Raw genomic sequence first — 19673 nt, forward strand, 5'->3', positions numbered from 1 at the left:
CAGTGGCCTTTTCCTTTCTGGAACATGCAAGTCTGACTTTTTTAAAAAGGAATTTTGAACTCAAAGCAGGAAGAAATAAGCCATGCCTGTGTGTAATCCTCACAGCATGCTGCCAACCAACATTCTCCCTTAAAGCTGTACAACAGCATTGAAAACACATCTACAAATGGCCCCTCCTGGAGATAAAACACCTAGCTGAGAAAACAGCAGACATTTCTCCCTAGGAGTAAGCAGGAATCTTGCTTTGCAAAGCTGCTGAGGGTGGCAGGTTTGGTTTTGTTTAACTAAAGCTCATTCCCTCTCTAGGCAGTGCACTTTGCAGAAGGAAAATAAATAGGCTGGAAAAACCCCCAGAAGCTCGCAGGGGGGAACCTGCAGGGAAGCAAGCTGTAATGTAAACAGGGAGGCAGAGCCGGGCCGGGGGTCAGGAGGGCAGGGCTGGATCTGGCAGTGGGAGTGCAGGTACAGCCCCTGCCCCGCACCGGGGCAGAGGCAGGAAAAGGGGGCCAGAAGCCACTTTCCCAAAAGGAAATTTCACCCTGCCCAGGATTTCCAAACTGCAATAATTTTCCATGGGCCAATCAGGGAGGAGCAAGGCAAACGCACCAAATTAGGAAAGTAAATACTACAAGTGGGAGAGGGAGGAGGAGATCCCAGCTCACACAACTACCTCCTAAAGCCAGCGATGGGAGAGGGGTGTGGGTCACACGTTAAGCCCCTGCCACCCATCCCAGACCGGTCCCTGGGAAAGGGGAGAGGACAGTGTACCAGCCTCACTCACGACTGTGAAGCCACCAAGATAGCAGAGAGCTGCCCTGAAAGCCAGATGGCCAGAATGCATAGCTACATGCTCCCCGAAAAGCCTTCTTTTTCTCAGGCAGAAACACCCACATCACTTCCCGAAGTCTGGCCCGCAGGGTACAAGCGCTGCAAGACCCTGCCGGGGGGGAGAGGGAAAGGCTGAAGGGGCTGAGCAGGGATGTTTACAAAAGTGTCAGCCCCTCCTCTGCAAGAGGAACTCGGAAACGAAAGGGGTTTGGCAAGTGAAACCTCAGATGTCTTTTGAGGTTTTCTGAAGACTTGGCTGGATTAGCTTCTGCTCAAGACAAACGGATGCAATCATTAATCACCCTTAGTAAACACTCTGTTAGGGGCTGAGCACAATTCAACACTACTATTTCCACTTTCTCCTTAAGCAAAAGAAACATTCTTGGGGAGTCAAATATCAGTTGCAGGCATATGCCAGAGTCAAAAGATACAGCCTCTGTTAGTAACACAAACCACACTGTGCTGCTTTGCGCAAGATGACTGAATGGAAACTAACTACCATATGTTGGCAAAGAAACCATCCCCCTCCCCTCCCAGCAACAAGCTTCATCTAAAAAGAGAAGGTTAAATATAAACTAAAAGGCAGTGTCTGAACAGAGGACTAAAGCCACAGCTACCTCCAGCCCTCTCTTTCTAGAGTATCTGCACTGCACATCTGTGCAGCTCTGCAAGACCGGTGGAAAAACCCAAACAAGCAAGCGCCTCCAGATCTATGCAAAACTAATCTAGCTTCACTGTGACACTGAAGTCATTCTCAGCCACATAAATTTGAATACTACTCACTGAATGAGTGCTAACTGCTATACCAGTGTGTTAGACCTTTTTACAAATGTACAGACAAGAAAACAAACCAAAGGCTGTTACTATTACCAGGTACACTCTTGTGATTCTGAGGCCTGCACATTTTAAAACCCATACATCATCCTATACCATGAGTTTACTTCACTTCAGAAGTTTTATTATACTTTAAGTAACAGCTTTAATTTTAAAAAAAGATTACACTGCAACTCCGTTAACATCAACTCGTTGCTGAGAAAGAAAGAAAATATTCCAGACAGTAACCTGATGTTCAGGTTATTTTTATTGCACAATCACAAATCAGGTAATTTACAAAACAGGATACCCACACAGATGTACATTCAGATTGCTACAGCCCCTCAGTACGTGGTCAGCATCCTACCCCCATTTCCTTCTATTCCCAGGAAACCACGTGCCACTGGCCACCCTTGTCCTTAACTTCAGATAACACCGGCACCACCCAGCAACAACAGAATATTATTGAGATAAAAATAAAACAGGCAGAACTAACATAGAAAGTATTTGCCTGCTTTCTCTTCTCCATGCATATAGGTAGCTCTTGATAGATATTTCTAATTCCTCTGCCAAAGATAGACTAGTAACTCTATAGTGTGAAACTGGCACTCGAGTTCCCCCTGAACCCTTTGAGCTCTTAAACAAAACCCTTGTGCCCTACTTCCAGCCGCTGTAACACAGGATTTAGCACTCTTCCATCATTTTGAATATCAGATATTTAACTAGTTATTTTTAATGGGACATTTCATGCACCAAGTATACCAATTAAAATAGAGCTGGCAGACTTATGCCAGAGAACACAGATGGAGTTTCCAGAAAGCACACTTTGGATAGTTAACATTTTACCTGATAGTGCCTGTGGGGGATGGGAGGGGACTGACCACGCTCCGGAGATCCGGCTCCGGGATGTGGATCTTCAGAGGCGATATTTGAGGGTAAAGTGGCCGAAGGGGAGGTGATGAGGCTTCCTCTTTTGCTTCCTCTTTATGGTATAAAGATGTGAACTGGATCTTTATAACCGTACTAGGGAATCGGAAAGTACATCTGTAGGGGAAAGAAAGGGAAAAGTCAGTTTCACTAAACATATTTAAGTGTTTTTGTATGCAAATGGTGAATCTTCAATTCATTCGTAGCATAGAAGTCCACCATTCTCTATAGCATCTTTCTGCCCAGTGTCCCAGGCAGAATTACTGATCATAAATCTCTGTAAACGTATCATAGTGTACCATGTATCACCTGAAGGTTTGGGTAAGTTAAGTGACTTCCCCAAGGCCGTGTATTCTATCAATGACTAAGCAAGATGCAGAACTGTAATGACAAACACTTGGGTTCCTGCTATATCAAGGACTAAGATTTATCTTTTATTAGCTCCTTGCATATCACTCAGGAAGACAAAATTTACTGGAAAGTATCCAGCCACAAGCAACATGGAACAGAAGAGCCATAAAGTCCAGACAGAAACAAACAGCCTCCAGGTAAGACCAGACTTCACTATTTACAGACTGGCCTCGACGTATTGTATAACTAATACTCATTTATATCTCTGCATATGATGCTAAATGATCATCTAGCAGGTTTCAGATTAAAATACATTCATTTAGAAATGCCTCCCTTTAGACAACATGGGTTATAGCTAGCAGGGTCAGAACAGGGCCCCTGCAAGCCTATAGGGCCTCATTTCTTCTCTAAATAAGAACTGGGAAGAAGTGTTATTTAGGAAAATAATCACACATCTACAAGTGTAGCCTTCAGGAAATGCTGGAAAATTCAAAAGGAAATAAGCACTGACATTTTCCATATTTGAACAGAAAGCTTTCTAATTTGTAGTGTCTACGGTAGGCACAGGTCTGTAAGAGCGAGTGTTCTGCAATTCTTCTTATTGTGCTTTAATTAGACAATAATGTGCAATCAATACAAGCTTTCCAGGGTTCATTTCACTGATACTAAGGCTAAAGCAGCAGGAAATAAAAACCAGGTTTCACCGTGGGAAAGGCCAGCAGAGCACAGTAATTGTGCTGGCTTTCAGCATCTTGCCTACAGAAGGAAATGAAGGGACTGTGGCAGTGTTGTTCCAGCGCTGTAAGTGCTGGCGCAGGCTGAACATATTCTTTTAACTAGTGCATTATTGAATCCTGTCAGGTAACAGAACAAGGTGGCAAGCAGGTAAATCCGTATTTGTGACCACCGTATCTTAATGCTGCTATCGATAAAAATGCAGAGAAACATCCTACTGCAGCTCTAAAACCACACTCTCCTCATCTTGGGTTTTTCCCTGTAAGGTAATGTTCAGAAACCTGCTGTGAAGAGTGTAAAATTATCATTCAGGCATGGGAAGCTCATTCCCATCTCCCACCTCATCTCTCAAATGAGCTGGCTCAGCATCCAGCGGTTTGGACTCACAATGGCTCTGCTATGTACAGCAGGAGTTTGCACTGCATTTAATTCACTTCAGAGGTCCTGCCACCTGCACTCATTAATGCATTAAATAGGAACATCATTGCTGGCAATGCAGCCTAATTGTGTTTATCTAACCCTTCTAAACAAGGTTCCCTGCAGACTCAATACAAACGCACAATTCAAAACAGCAGAGTGTCCATGCCTTGCAGTGTCTGCCAGCAGCAGGCACACAGCTTACTGAGGTGAACCTGAAGCAAGGCTGTTGAACCACTACTCTGGATTTTAAGCCTTCATACTGCTACATGGATTTGCTTATAGGAAAAAAGCAGAAAACACATTACATTTGCAATGAGCATCACATGGACTAAAGCTCAATACCAGCACGAGCAAAGCTTTATCATTTTTCAAGTCCTTACTAGGGAAAAGCTGAGCTCTATCCCACTGCCACTTAAGTCTTCCTTTTCAGAAGGATCCTGTAATGCAAGATCCACATCTCCTATATATTACTGCTTTCAGGTGATAGTGCAACTCACTCCTCAACTCTACTATAGTTACTGATGCTGTAACAAAGACAAGAAGGCGATACCTGCACCCAAAACACTGTGCGGCAGTCCCATCGGTCCACAACTATAGGCAATCTTAAGAAAATCTGTCACTTTTCCAAAATCATGAGTCAACCTGAAATATGAAGTCTAAACTAACCCAGTAAATGCGTGTTGAAAAGGCCCATCTCACATTGCTTTTCCATGAGAGCCTCCCCAAAGAGATCTGATTCAGCCATGTGACTTACCCGCAATCTCAGACTGGAACAAGGGAAGAAAAACAGAGGCTGGGCTGGGCTGACTACACAAGCAAACAATTTGTTGGCTGCTGCGATTTCATTTTTAGAAAGACAGGCTTCCCAATTAGTGAAGCAGAACCCAGGACATAGAGCTAGCTTTCACAGATTATGCTAGCTAGCATGTACGTGGCCATTTTGTAAGGAACCAGACCCAGAAAAATCAGACTGTACATATATACAAGGGTGCTCACAGCTTTAGAAGGCTTCTGCAGCCTGATCTGCACTGGCTTCCAGTATTGACACTGCCTCCAAAGCCAAGGTGCAGGTAATTTATCCGAATTTATACTTTTGGTGCTGCAAAACCTGGGACACAAGAAATAGAAATGGAATACAAAATAAGATTGTGAATTCCTGCAGAACTCCTCCCCTCCCTCAGGGTGAGAAGGTGCCTGGGGTTGATGTTATTGTTCCAGTCTCAATCATAACCACCACAGTAATGCAAACATGACAACAAGACACTCCTTCAAATCAGTAGACATGCAGTAATACTGGGGAACTGTGGCAGGAAGAAATCAGAAAAGCATGATTTCTGAATCATCTTGTCACAGGAAGCTCACTTTTCATTACACTGAACTTGAATGCAGTCTTAATGAGCTTTTCTAATTGTTCCCTTAATTAACCTCTTTCCAACCAAAAGAGGATAAACTCAAATTATATCAGGTAGTCCTATTCAGGAGCGGGGCACATTAGTGCAGGACTTAAGCCTATGAGAATTATACTTCTACAGAAGATAAGCAGGACAAGACAGACAACCCAAGCAGAACTGAACATGCATTCCTCAAGATTACTGTATATATTTCAAGTTATTTAAACTGAATTATGCTATTTGATCCATGTTGCATGATTCTTATCAAAGATGCATAGCAATTACTACTACTGCTTAACATTTCCATCATGAGAAAGATCAATCTGAAAGCACAGATTAGACCCAACATAAAAAGCATAATGAAGTTAACTGGTATTTCCAAGGGTGCCCAAGAGGCAACTCTTTTAAGCACCTCTGAAATTTCCAGTTCATTAGAGAAGTAAATTAATGGTCTGCAAAATCTCTTGGTCTTGGTACAGGCAGGGAGGAACATGCTTCAGTTCCAGAACTGATGAGTTTTACTCACTAACCTGCTACAAGCAGGTACATCCTGCAATCCCAGGCCACATAAACCATATGTATCATGCTCAGATTATGTTGCATACATCAGTTCCTTGGGGGAAAGGATTTCCATTTCTCTAGGATGCCTTGCAAGACAGTGAGAATAGAAAGCTTTTTTTTAAGTTTGTGTCAAAACTAAAAACCACACAGACACACACCCCAGCTTCCATAAACTACATTGAAACAGGTCTTGCCCTATTAGATTACAAGCACAAGAAGTCAAAGAAAATGGATTGCTGGCTCCCTGCTGCAGGCTTGAGTTTGCAGACTCCACAGCACTCACTGAATGCATGCTATATATACATTGGAGACCAACAGGAAGGGAAGGAGTGTACATGCCACACATGGTTACAGTGATATATGAGATGTTGCTAGAATTTTGTTTATTTTAAACAAGACCGATTTTCCAAGTTTCCTGGACAAGCTCCTCACACTGACAACACAGCACCCATGCTAATAGGCCTCATGTGGTGAACCAGTGACAGTGACCACAAGCATTTAATCTACATAAAGTCTGAAAATAAAGTGCTAGGAAACACTAGACTTTACATAAACAGTCACCCCTAAAGCAGACTTTTTTAAAAAAATGGTTAGGTACAAAACCCAACAAAATGACTCTGCACACAACTATAAGAAGTAGACAAATTCTCCCCCTGCTTAAAGCACCTTTTAATCACAGATGCAAAGGAAACAGACGCATTTGCCAAAACACAGTACCAGGTTCAATAGAAGCTATTACAGTCACCGATTTCTTTGTTAGAGCACCCCGAGTGCTATTCAACACCAAATGACTTCTGCTAAGATCTGCTGCCTAAGAGCAAGAAAAGGCTATTTAAAGGTTTTAAAAGGAGACAGGAAACTGTGCTGGATTTATGTTTTTTACATTTACACTGTGGAAAAGCACAGTGACAAAATGGAGAAGACAGCTCATGAAAAAGCCAAGATGAAACATATATATAAATATATATATAAACCCCCTGGAATATGTATATATTATGTAATATATATATAAAACATCATATATTATGTTATATATAAACATCATTCCAGTTTATTATGCAAAAGGGAATAACCAGAAAAGTAAGTTGGAAGACTGTTACACATGCGTTGTCATCAGCAAGTCAGTACCATCTTTGTCTACTTTATCTTGCTGTGATTTATGAAATCCTGCTATTCCTGAATGTTGTGGGTATAAATGCACCAGTAGCATCTGTGTTACGGTGACGAGATGCAGGTCGAGCGAGAAACATTGTAGGAAGTGCTTTGTTAAAACTAACACTTTTTGCAACTGGCATCAGAACTGTACCACAGACCCGAGGTCTCATTCAAAGACAGTTCAGCATGATTGCCTCCCTTCACTGCAACTGCCACTTTCTCTTTTCAAACTTGCAGATACGGTTACCACCCCAGGACTCTCAGTATCTAAATCTTTCCCTCTGCCACTCTGACTCTGTATCAGAAATAGCGGGGCCAGCAGGACCAGGGAAGTGATTGTCCCCCTGGACTCGGCACTGGTGAGGCCGCAGCTCAAATACTGCGTGCAGTTTCGGGCCCCTCACTACAAGATAGACATTGAGGTGTCCAAGAGTGTCCACGCTGGAGCACATCCAAAGAAGGGCAACGACATTGTGAAAGGTCTAGAGCACAAGTCTTATGAGGAGCAGCTGAGGGGTTGTTCAGCCTGGAGAAAAGGAGGCTGACGGGAGACCTTATCGCTCTCTACAACTACCTGAGAGGACGCTGTAGCGAGGAGGGTGTCAGTCTCTTCTCCAAAGTAACAAGCGATAGGACAAGAGCAAATGGCCTTTAAGTTGCACCAGGGGAGGTTTAGATTGGACAGCAGGAAAAGTTTCTTCACGGAAAGGGCTATCAAGCACTGGAACAGACTGGCCAGGGAAGTGGCTCAGTCACCACCCCCTGGAGGTGTTTTAAAGATGTATAGATGTGGTGCTTAGTGCTGCTATGGTCTAGTGGTGGGCTTCACAGTGTAAGGTTTACACTTGGACTCAAACTTAAAGGTCTTTTCCAACCCGAATGACTCTGTGATTCTACAGTTCCACAATGCAAGGTGACAGTAGCCCAACTCTTAAGGATGAGGCAGTTATCTCTACAATCAGCAGATACCTTGGATTCAGCAAAGGTGGGCAGCCAGAGCTCTAATTACAGCAGCATATGTCATGAAGAAACAGAACTATGTCATTACTAGTTTGACCAAGGATGCGCACAAAAACACTTGTAAATGAAAAAAATCCCAAACAAAGCCCCACACAACAGTTTCTCTGTCCCCTGTGACTTCTCTGAAACCAACTTGTTTTGTGTCAGTTACATATAGTTCACCCAGAAGAATACAGTATTATTGCCATGCACGAAGCTCCAAAACCATGTTGGGTTTCTCAGCACATGTGAGAAGTTGCCATCAGTCATCTTTGTCAGGCTATTACCATTACTGGTTATTTCAAGGTACCTGACACGATTTTACCTGAGGGCAAGGTGGATAGTTCTCACCCTTTCAGTCAATGTGTAGGGTAAATACCAAAATTCCAGGCCATGATCAATGTGCAGGTACTGTATGTAGCAGCTGTGACAGAGAAGTGCCCCAATTACCTGCTGTAACTGATTTTGTCTTCTGTAATCAGCTAAGGGAAGAAACACATGCCTACATGTACAAAAATCAAGTTCCCATTAAGTCATAAATACACTCCCTATTCCCATAATACTTTGAAGCAGTCTGAAAGGAGGTGCCTTGCACAATGTAAGAGACTCACCAAGAAAGTTTAGGCACCAGTGCACCCAAAAATCAAACTAAATTTGGTTAGAAAAAGCCAAGAGTTTGCTTCACTTAACATATATCTAAGCCCTGAAGTTCTTCCCACAGAAAGATTAGCAAAGTGGGACAAGAACAACTACTCAGATTCACCTTTCTTCAAAAACAAGGCTCTGATAATTCCTGTGGCCGCTGCAAAACAGCTGAGCTGGTAACATTTATTGACCAAGGTTTGTTGCTGTGTGACACTGCAGCCTGCCCAGGGACAGCAACGCTCTTTGAAACTTCAGCTGTTCTACAGCAAGCCCCACTGCATTACACAGTGCAAAACAAAACACTTCAACTGCAAAATCTTCAGAAGGGTTTCCCCTCCCATTTCAGTAACTAAAATAACCAAATCAATTTTCTCCATCTTCACAAAAATAAAGTAGACCCTTATGCCCCAACGGGAATAATAATCAGAAGTATTGTGCTCAAAATGATTATTTTTGATGGAACTACAGTTGTCTGAAGCAGCAAGGTGGGCAAAAACACAAATAACAAAGACACCTTTCAATCACAAGTGAATTAAAATGAACATTAGTTTGAATGAATGTCAAAACCATATAAGCAGCTCTGAAAGCTGCCTGAGCTGTCACAGGGGATTAGGTACTATTCAGCCCTCCTTTATAATAAAATAATAATAGTAAAATCATCCAACATTTCCTGTTCCCCTCCCTACCCTAGATTCCCCCCCCCCAAACACTTCATAAGCAATACCAATAAGAAACCAGTTATATCCAATACCAATAAGAAACTAGTTATATCATCCACTTGGCTAGTGCTATCTGCATTCCAAATGAAAAAGTTAATTGTGCTGAGACTACAGGAAGAGTTCTGAAGGAAAAAAGTCAAATATATTTTATTCTCTTAAGTCTAAACACACATTACAAAAGAAGCATGTACCTATCACCATGGCAATTTAAAAGTCATTATAATTCTTTTCTTTACACATCTCTTTAGGCTAGGGGACATAGGCAGCACAACTGACAGGTTTTTAAGAGTGCTTGATTCATTTTGGAGGTTACTGCAGTCCTAAAGTAATGAGTTTTCAGCATTTGCTATTTCCCTCTCAATTGCTCTACTGATCTGACCAGATTTAACACAGAAATCCTGTTGAAGGTCTACCCATAAAGTCCTTTATCAAACACACATCAGAGATATATCTGTAACGTGATGGTCGGTAAAATAGTTTGTTGCATTCATGAAGAGATAAGCAAAGGGTCTGCAAGTAAATGGTGAAGCCCAGAATCCACATTTGTTCTTCCTGTAATGAATCAACTCAATCCGAAGACAAGCAAGACAAGCACAATGCCAGACAGCAGCAGGACAAGGAAATAAACTGCAGAGCTCCCTGCAAAAACACCTCTGGTATTATCCACTATTGTTTAATCAGAGGAAAAGCTATAAAAGTCACTGTTAGTGTTTTTAACATAACTGAAGAAAAACTGTATTTAGAAAGTACTGAGATTATCTGCAAATAAAGGAGTATAGTTATCTCTGATGCTGCTGAAAAGACAGGGCAACCCAGTGAAATGTTTGGTTACAGTTATTCTGTAAGTCACAGCAGGAGTTTAGATCAGGAGGACTAGTTTCTAACCTCACAGTTACCCTGAGCTCACAAATCACTTGCCTTGCATGCTTTGTAACACAGTCACTTGATTTAATATATACTGTCTTGCTTAACATTGCAGCTATACAAAGAAGTACATCTATCAGCTGAGACCGAATTAAATCGTCTGTGTGCATATGTGAGTGAGCTCAGGTCTGAAATAATTAGCTGAATTCAAGAGATAGTAGAAGTAAGTCCACTTCATGAATCTTAATTTTCTTCTGTTGGGAAATTTCTCCAGAAAAAGCACCAGTAACTATTTCCATTGCCCTGTTACATCAGATGCACAAGCAGCTCAGCTTCAGTGTACTGGGGTCCCCGGCATTAACCACTTCTGAGGTATCGTTCCTGTACTAGAACTAACGTAAACCTGGTTTTAGTGAAGGCAAACTCACACTGAAGTAATCAAGAATTCCTCATACCCGATCCAGTGGAATTAGCATTGACTAGCCTGTAATTCCCGATCACTGGAAGGATTTTCTGTCCTTCGCCTGAAATGCATCTGAGTTAGCTGGAAATCCTCCTCTTTCCATGGTCACCCTCGACTCACTGGGGTAAATAATGGACAACTGGGTCAAATTCTGCGGCTCACATGGATGGTCCACTGGTTTCCTCTGCCTTAAAAATAATCTTCTCCCCAAAGAGATAACAATTATGCCACTCAATCTCATGCAGATTTATTTTAACACAATTTAAACCTGTTTCTCTGCTGTAAGAGGTTTCCTTTACCCCCACCACCATTCCTTCCCCTCAGCCTTTTCCTCTCAATGTCACCCTTGTGCTGATTGTACCATCCAAACCACTGCATCGCATATCAAACCAGGTAGCTGAAATAATAAGTCACTTTGTTGGGAGTAAAATTATCAGGCAGATCAGATCCCTTATCTTGGCTTCCACATGGTAACACAAGCACCAACACCAACAAAGAGGGTGGAAGGGAGAAATATCAAGGGGAGGAAGGAAAGGAGGAGGTACCAGAAAAATGTTGCAGATTTATAACAGATTATAGAAAAAAGAGCATGTAACCACAGACTCAGATTTAAGCATCACATGATCCAAACACTGCCTTCTCCTTTCAGAAAATGAAATGCAATTCATTCATTTTGAGAAAAGCTCTGGTCTTTATCAGGTAAATCACATCAGCCACCATGCTGATGCTCTAAAGCCAGAAATTTTCAAAAGTTTCTGAAACAGAAAAGTCATGATTTTTTTTTTTGATTCAGCTTAATTATTTAAAACCCAAAGTCACTCAGCTGTATGCAAGAGGACCAAACAAAGACCAAAAATGTTTTCTGCATTCCAACAAGTGCTTCCCGCAGCCCTGTACCCATGGCAATTCTCCCATAGCAACCAGCAGGTCGCGTCTGCAGGAGCGGGTTTGTGGTCACCTCAAATGGGATACGCAGCCCTGCATGCTGCAAAAAAAAGTGCTTTTAGTACTTCCGTGCTTCCACAGTGTATTCACTGACAGTCCTTGAGAAAAGTAAACGCAGTAAGATGACTGAACAAGGACAATGCTTCAGAAAAAAAATTTAAATGGCCATTTTTTTTGGTCACAGACAAGACTTTCCTTATACTCCCTGCTACTGTTTAGCTGGAACCATACAGACAGTAAAGGATTTTTTTCTCTTAATGTGAAGGCGCTACAGGTTACACTGGGATTTGCCTAACACTGCATATTACCACTTTTCAAACAAGGTTTCCGACACAGCCAGACAAGATTTCAGATGGGCAAAGAGCATGTGCAGGCAAGCGTATCTATTTAAAACAAATACTACCAGCAGCATCAGGCAAAACCACAACTTATGAATAGCTATGTCTCTTAAAAGCACCAAGTAAATTAGCTGTAATGAATGTTTCTATTGAGCTCAGTTGCACAGGGCTTCCCTTAATGCCATTTCATCAAGGTTCAAACACATTGAGAAACATTTCCACACACAGGCAGATTTTTCAAACAGGTATTAGCAAAGTCCTTTGAAGACAGCAATGTTCACAGGAAAGTCTGGGCAAACTCTGGAATTCCTCTCCCTGCCAGCACCATGCACACACAGACATACACAGAAATTATTTTGTTTCTTCAGTCCCTCCAGTCTCTGCAGACATCCCACCTCGTAGCGCTGATGAACAGCGAGGTCTCAGCCACTGCCCATCCCGGGAAAAGGCAGTGAGTGAAACTGAGCCAAGGAGGTGGTGGAGAGGGAAGAGGATAAACACCCCTAGGCTGATCAGGAAGGCTAAAAAGGAAAAGAGATACCAGAAGCCCAGCCCAAAGAACATCAAAATGCTGGTTTGGCTCATATATATCTTCTTGAAAAGTGCACAGAAGACAAGCACTCTTTTTTGAGGCTTCAACAAGCTGTTAATAGCAAAACCTTCAGAAGACCTTCAGAAGAGTTTGCACTATGATACCATGCTGTGAAACTTCAACAGTCATTTTATTCTACACATCTTCCCTGCAATTTCTTATCCAGCAAACCTTTTAATTGCTGTCACAGAGCAAACGGATAAATCTAGCAAGACCACTGACAGAAACAGTTAAATTTTTCATTCAAGTGAGAACATTTGAGGCTGTTTCACACTGGAGAATTAGAATCAAGAGCTGTACTTTTTATTTTTACATCCCTTACATCTCTTTAATAATGTTCCAATTTTACTCTTTGAAAGTTATTTGAGACAACAAGCACAGCTTCACTACCAGATTATCCCCTTTGAGGAGTAAAGCACAGTGCAGAAAAGGAAAAGAAAAACTCCACATAAGATATCGTAGTTGCCATTTTTTCAGTGTAATGAAATACCACAACAACGTCAGGGAATAAACTCACTATCAAAATAGTATCTCATGGAAGAACAGCAGAGTATCAGCAAAACGGCTGAGAAGGGTGTTTCAATCAGCTAATGGAGAGCCAGGAAGAATGGCAGGAGGTTCCATCTGAAGTCACCACCCTGCCTCGGAAATTCACATTATGGACAGGCCTCTTCCAGATCCTACCATCCTACCAGCTTTGCAGGATGGGTCTTACAGTAATCCTGTGCAGTCCAACGCCAAAAACAAACACCTACCAGAAGCTGCTCCAATCTCCTCCAGAAAGGTATCAGAGTGCAAAGGGCCAGGAATGTGCAGTTACAAAAGTGACCTTTCTGAAACCTCTCCAGTAGAAACTACTGTAAGCCAGCTAGTAGAGTATTTTCATTCACTTCAATGCCTGCAAAAAAAAAGCTGAAGGATATTCTCAAAATACCACCATTATCACCACTTATTTAAACTCCGTGAAACACCGGTCAATCCACACCTGACTAGGGATTAATTCACTTAGCTATTTAAAACATAGAAAACCTCAACTATAAACACTTATGTTAAAATTAATCCAGAAGAATCCTGACAATTATTTCCAGACAGATTATAAATGGGTAAGATGATCTCAGAAATCAAGCCTTGGTATAATCAAAAGATTATCATTAACAGGCTTTTATAACAAATACCATCAAGGCAGAGTTTTGGTACTTCGATCAGGGACTCTGTTAAAGCCCACCACAAAGATCACCTTTTAAATATGCATGACAAGACAACATGGTAGTTACTTGGTGCCCGTTCACCAGGCACAGAGAAACAAAGAGGTGGTGCTGTAATTGTACCTCACTTAGCTTCACATTTCAAAACACTGAAGTCAGCTTCAAAATATGCCATTCACTTCAAACCAGGAGTGCAGGGCACAGGGCTTGCTACCAGAAGGCACATTCTTCTTCCTCTTCTGAGCACTCCTATTCCTTTAAAAACAAGCAAGCTGCAGTTCAGCAGCACGTAGGGCAGATTACATGGAGCACAACCAGTCTGAAGCACTGCAAGATCTAACTCAAGTCTGCCAACATGCTAAACATCTGAGCCTAGAAGGTCTTAGCTACACCCACAAAAGTCAGATGCAGTTTTACATCAATATAAACTAATCTGCAGCATCAGTGGCATCTATCTTTTAATCAGTACTGATCGGGGTTTTTCTTTGCCTGATTTTTTTTTTTTAATTAAAGTCTCCCAAAGGTGAATCCTGGCCCCACTTCTACCACACCATTATTGAAGCTGCTCTGTTCCCCTCTGTAGTCCTTACTATAAACAACTTCATGTCTCTGAGCAAACTGTTAAGACACAGTGAACTTTTTTGTGTGTCGTGGTAAGCCATGTCTTAACTCAGCACCACTCCACCAGTCAATGAAAGTGTCTCATTTACCGTGCCTCTCAGTATAACAACAATGGAGAAAAACTTTGCAGTTGCATTTCCAGGGCTGCCAACAGCTAGCCACCTGTGGAGAACATTTAGTAAGCCGTCCTTGAAGTCTAAAATTAACCATAAAGCTGCTGTTTGTTTTGAAGCTTGGGAATAGGGAGGTGTTTCAAGTATCAGAACGAGTGGCCTGACATCAAAAACTTGATATGAAAGTTTGCCACTGAAGAAGTGGGCTGGCACAACCAGCAGATGATGCTTTTATTTAAATGAGGTTGGCTGTCAGCACCAGAAAGTTTCGCTATCAGCACTGCAGAAGCCTGATATGATCTGTACCACACAGCAAGCCTATTATGTTATTTTGTTGTGTGTGTGGTTATATACATAAAAACAACGACAGTTAAGAGGCTATATAACACACAACAGCCTGTGTACCACTGCTGCTCTAATCAGGTATTCTAGCCTGTAGAGGTCTAGATCCTATCTTAACCATTTCTTCACCAGCCAATAAATAATTTACATTTTCTCTGAAGATCAAATAAGCACAACATTTGTGTGTGTGTGCATCTCACTTTTATCACCAAGTCTTAGAACTGCAAAAATCCCTTTCCACGTTAGGTTGATCAATCTGTTGATTTTTTTTTTTTAGTATATTGTCAGCACTGCATTTTAATTTTTTTCCCAAAGCCTGACAATTAGCAATATCTGTGATTTTATAACAAATAAACAAAACCCAACATGCTACACGCTCCTTCAAAAGCTATATAACAACTATTTAACACCTCTGCTTTGTTTTGTATGTAGCTAAGAGGTGCCAGGAAACAAATTGTTTTAGCTTCAGAAAATATGGTTGGCTGGGTTTTTTTGGTTTTTTTTTTTTTTTTTTTTTAACTGAACTTACTCTCTTTCTAACACTGGTATTTCTGTACTTTCATTTCAATTTATTTTCTTAAATAGTGCTCACCTTCCAATCTCCTTTCTGAACCTCCTTGCCTTCCATATAGCACCACTGTCTTTTAAGGGGTACATCTTTTTTTAAAAGGATCCCTGTGTAAAACCCTGGTAGATCATAACCTTCTCGGCATGTTTCAAAGCCTGAGCTCTCTCCTCAGGGGTGTGCAAGCCTCTCCCACCAAGAGAAAAACAGTGGTCCCCTGCTCAAGAGCCACGGGATGTTTTCGGAACCCCTGCCTCAGGAGGAAGGAGTGCATCACCTGCATACACTCCCCTGCTTGAGCTGTTACTGTACAAAGGGAGCAAGACTCTGCTGACAGGTATCAGTCCCCTGCCACTGTGCTTTTGAGCAGCAGCCTGACACACCACAGCCGTTGCACAGCCACATGTGCAACTTCACTAATATCACTATCAGCTGGAAGTAGACACAGATGACCAGCCAGCCACTCCCTCCTCCCAGCCTCCTTTATGTCAATAAATCTTAACCTGGCTGTTTGAGCAATGTTTAATCATAAACAGTTTTGAACATGCTCCAGAACATAAACAAAGGTGAGCAAGAGAAAAACTGAGAGTCCAGTACCAAGAATCACTCACCACTTGCTGCTGAACCAGGTAAAAGAGAGCAGAGAGACAAGGAACTGCTAAGGAACAGAATACAAGCACCTGGTGTTCATTTAAAACAACCACCACACAACAACGTTAAAGTATCCAGAATGGTGGCCACAGAAGGATTTCTAGGACTAAATGCATTAACATTCTCGCTTCTCTCAAAAACAAACAAACAAAATTAAATCGCTTAGAACACCCACTTAGATACATGGAAATAATCTGCCCTCATTGATCTCATCCCACTGCCATTTACAATGCAGTCATCTTGATTCCCTTCTGTGTTGCTAATCAAGCTAAAATTAACTCCTCTCCTCCTGCTTACCACACATGCTTATGCCACAAAAAAATCAACACAGGCAGGATCAATTGTCTCTCCACACCTTGCTTACGTGGTAAATGTATATTTAGGACCTACAGGACCTCTTGTGGGATTTCAACTGCATTCACCACGGGGCTGGATAGCTGTTTAGACTGGGTGACAGAATGAGTAGCTCTCTGTAAAAAGGGCTATATGAAAGAAAGGTTTTCAGTCCTGTTAAACTGCTTTGACACAAAGCGAAGACATGTCTTAAGCCAGCATTTCCACAAAGCCCCGCAGGACTCTTCATTGCCATGGCACTTAGTTAAGTTTGGGGCATATTCAGTGGACACAGAAACTGATGGCTGCCACTCTGACAACACTGGCAAAAAATACATACTATATCCTAGTGTTTGGTTTTAAAGCAGCTCCACTTTAGACCCTGGTGTAATGCTTCAAAAGAAAAAAAGCCAAATCGAAACAAAATCCCAGCCCTACCAGATAATACCCACTAAATGCCAAAATACAGATCAAACTGGCAGAATTATGGAGTGGAACAGAAGTTTAAAAGAAAAAAGCACTTTGTGGAGATAAATATTCCTCAAGTCTGTGCCCGACAGCAGCCAAGGTTTTATGCTATTAAAAAAAATACAATGCACACCACAGTGACAAACAAGGTTATTCCATTCACCCCCATGCTAACTTGCCGTCCCACTAACTTAATTCAAGTGCACAATGAAAGGCAACTGTTACAAAGCAGAGTAGGATGATACTTATTTCTATATTCTGCCGTCACCACCCTTGTCCTACACCTATTCTTCGCGAGGCGCTGGCAAACTCCCCACTGCAAGACTGAAGCGGCAGACACTACATACAGTCTTACACTACCACTAAGTTTTTCTCAGCCCCTGCCAAGGGCTCAGAGGTACGATGCAGCTCACCTTCCTGTAGGACTTCTCACATCCCACTTTCCCCAGTCCTGCTGGGGGCTAGGTTTGGGCGTACCACCAAACCACAGCTCTCAGCCCCAATGACAACATGCAGCCCCTGGCTGCTTCAGGACCCCTGGACCATGGCTATTCTGGCAGCACCATGCAGTCTGACATTGTTTGTTTTCCCCAGATGTCACAGAAATGGCAAATACTAGCTCTCTAACACACACGTTGGCGCACGGTGTTTCTGTGCCAGAAAAGGCTGCCTAGCCCCCATTCATGACGCGCTGAGCTTTTCCCCCCTCCAAGACAAACCTTAAGATAAAAGCCTACGTCTGGCTTCCATTCTACCACAGCAGAGACCACAAGTAGTGACTCAGCAAAGCATGGCCACCACCTCCCTGCTTCTGTGAAATTCGAGAGCCCTTCGGAGAGGCTTTCCAAGCTTCTGCTACTCACACTGATCTTGGTTAAAATGAAAAAAGGTCAGTATTAACTATTTTCCTTCTTTGCCCATTTTGGCAGAAACATGCAACTAAGTATGTTTCTCCCTCAATCATAAGCCACAATTAACACCTACCTCAGTGCCAAAAAAAGCCCCACCTGCACCCACGCTCCGGGGAACTTCCCTATAACAGCTTCTACAAAGAGTTCTGTTTTCAGTAAGAAATTAAACAGTACACTGAGAATTAAATACATAGCGACAGCATGGAACTAACTGCAGTGCCACAGCCGGCCTCACCAAGTAGCACTGGTTATTAATTTCCATACCTAACTCAACACCAAGCATTTTAAAACTTTGCTGAGCTGCTGGGGAATTTCCAGCTTGCCACAGATCCTGCCCCTTTCACCACAGAAATCTGGCTATGGCTGCCACAGGCAACATGCAACTTTGATTCTACCACTCTTTTCATCCTACCTTCCATCTTCTTGGGAAGACTCTTCCTTTATTACTACAAGTATCCAGATCCTGAGAAATTTTTATACCCTGAAGAAAGAGGAAAAACTAACCGTTTGAAAAGATCAATTCATAAAATCTCCTAATAACCATCAGAGAGAGGCACTTGTTTCAGCATCTTTGTTGGATACGCTAGAGCAGTTTAATTCTCATGTAAATCTCATTTGCAATGCCATCAACTTTCTTCTAATGGGCCATTCACCATTGTAGGGTTTGCTTTCAAGAAGCCAGGCCATCTCCTTGAAAGGTCTCACAAGCCATCTGAAAGACTTTCCCTTCCAAATCTAAGGAACTACTGACAAGCACATTAGCAAAGGCTGGCAAAACAAAATAACCTCTGTAAAGCTCAGGAAAAGATCCTAATTCCCCACATACATATGCCAGAAAAAGCTTGCGTGTGGGATGTTACTAAGCTTTGAATTCAGTCAGACTCTCTAAGAGGGCTCTAACACACAGAGCAGGACTATGATGTCTTTTCCTTTGAGGCTGGTTCAGTTCATTTAGAAAGTGATCTGAACGAGCTAATGTACTATTTATGTACATTATAGAAAACGATCCATATGGAGTCAGACTTTGCAAAATGTTCACTCAAGTCCGTTCCACTCCTTAAGACATATCACAATCCATTCAATACCCAGGAGAGGAAGGCAAGATTACTGTTTTAAAAGTGGCTCTGAGGGTAATTTGAATGTTTTAAGAGCTGACATCTTCTGGTCTTAAGAGTCAAACAAACATCTGGGGCAACACAGAGCATCTCTCACAAATGTCTACAAAGTGACATCCACCTGCAGCCTCCATAATCATGACATTGAAAATTAAGGTTAGAGGAGAAACACAGGCCCAACCTTCCTTCCTACTAAAGAAGAGGACAAAGAAAATAATTTTACTGTGATTCAGGAGAAGACGATGTACTGGACTGGCTTGTGAAAGACCACCTAGCAGGACATCGCTAAGACTGCACATAATGTAGAACAATCACAAGATTATTAAGGTATTTTAAATCCTGTCAGCATATACAACTGTGCTGAGCGGTTTCTTCCTTGAAAGGAGTTTAACTAAAGTGACAATGACTTTTGCAAAATGACAGCACATACGTAAGCTGCTGCTACAGTAGTTTCATTATTTAAGCCAGGAAATTTTAGAGAGTTAACTTGTCATTTTACTGGCATATTCTAATGCTCCCCTTCCTTTGCTTCAGCACAGCACACAGAATTAGGGAAACATTTTACTTTAACAGATCTGTCTTACCTGGAAGCTTCATACAAAC

General features: G+C 42.0%; 1 protein-coding gene across 2 annotated transcripts in view; it reads right to left on the reverse strand.

The window, feature by feature from the left end:
• Window positions 1-19673, reverse strand: part of FOXK1 (forkhead box K1) — a 48085-nt gene that overhangs the window by 18700 nt on the left and 9712 nt on the right. For both annotated transcript variants that reach the window (XM_086473022.1, XM_086473023.1), the window contains exon 2: window positions 2488-2685. In XM_086473022.1, coding sequence (XP_086329148.1) covers window positions 2488-2685 — 198 coding nt within the window. The remainder of the gene's footprint in view (window positions 1-2487; window positions 2686-19673) is intronic.

The sequence above is a fragment of the Leptosomus discolor genome, chromosome 14 (genome assembly GCF_034619465.1).
Source record: "Leptosomus discolor isolate bLepDis1 chromosome 14, bLepDis1.hap2, whole genome shotgun sequence".
Lineage (NCBI taxonomy): Eukaryota > Metazoa > Chordata > Aves > Leptosomiformes > Leptosomidae > Leptosomus > Leptosomus discolor.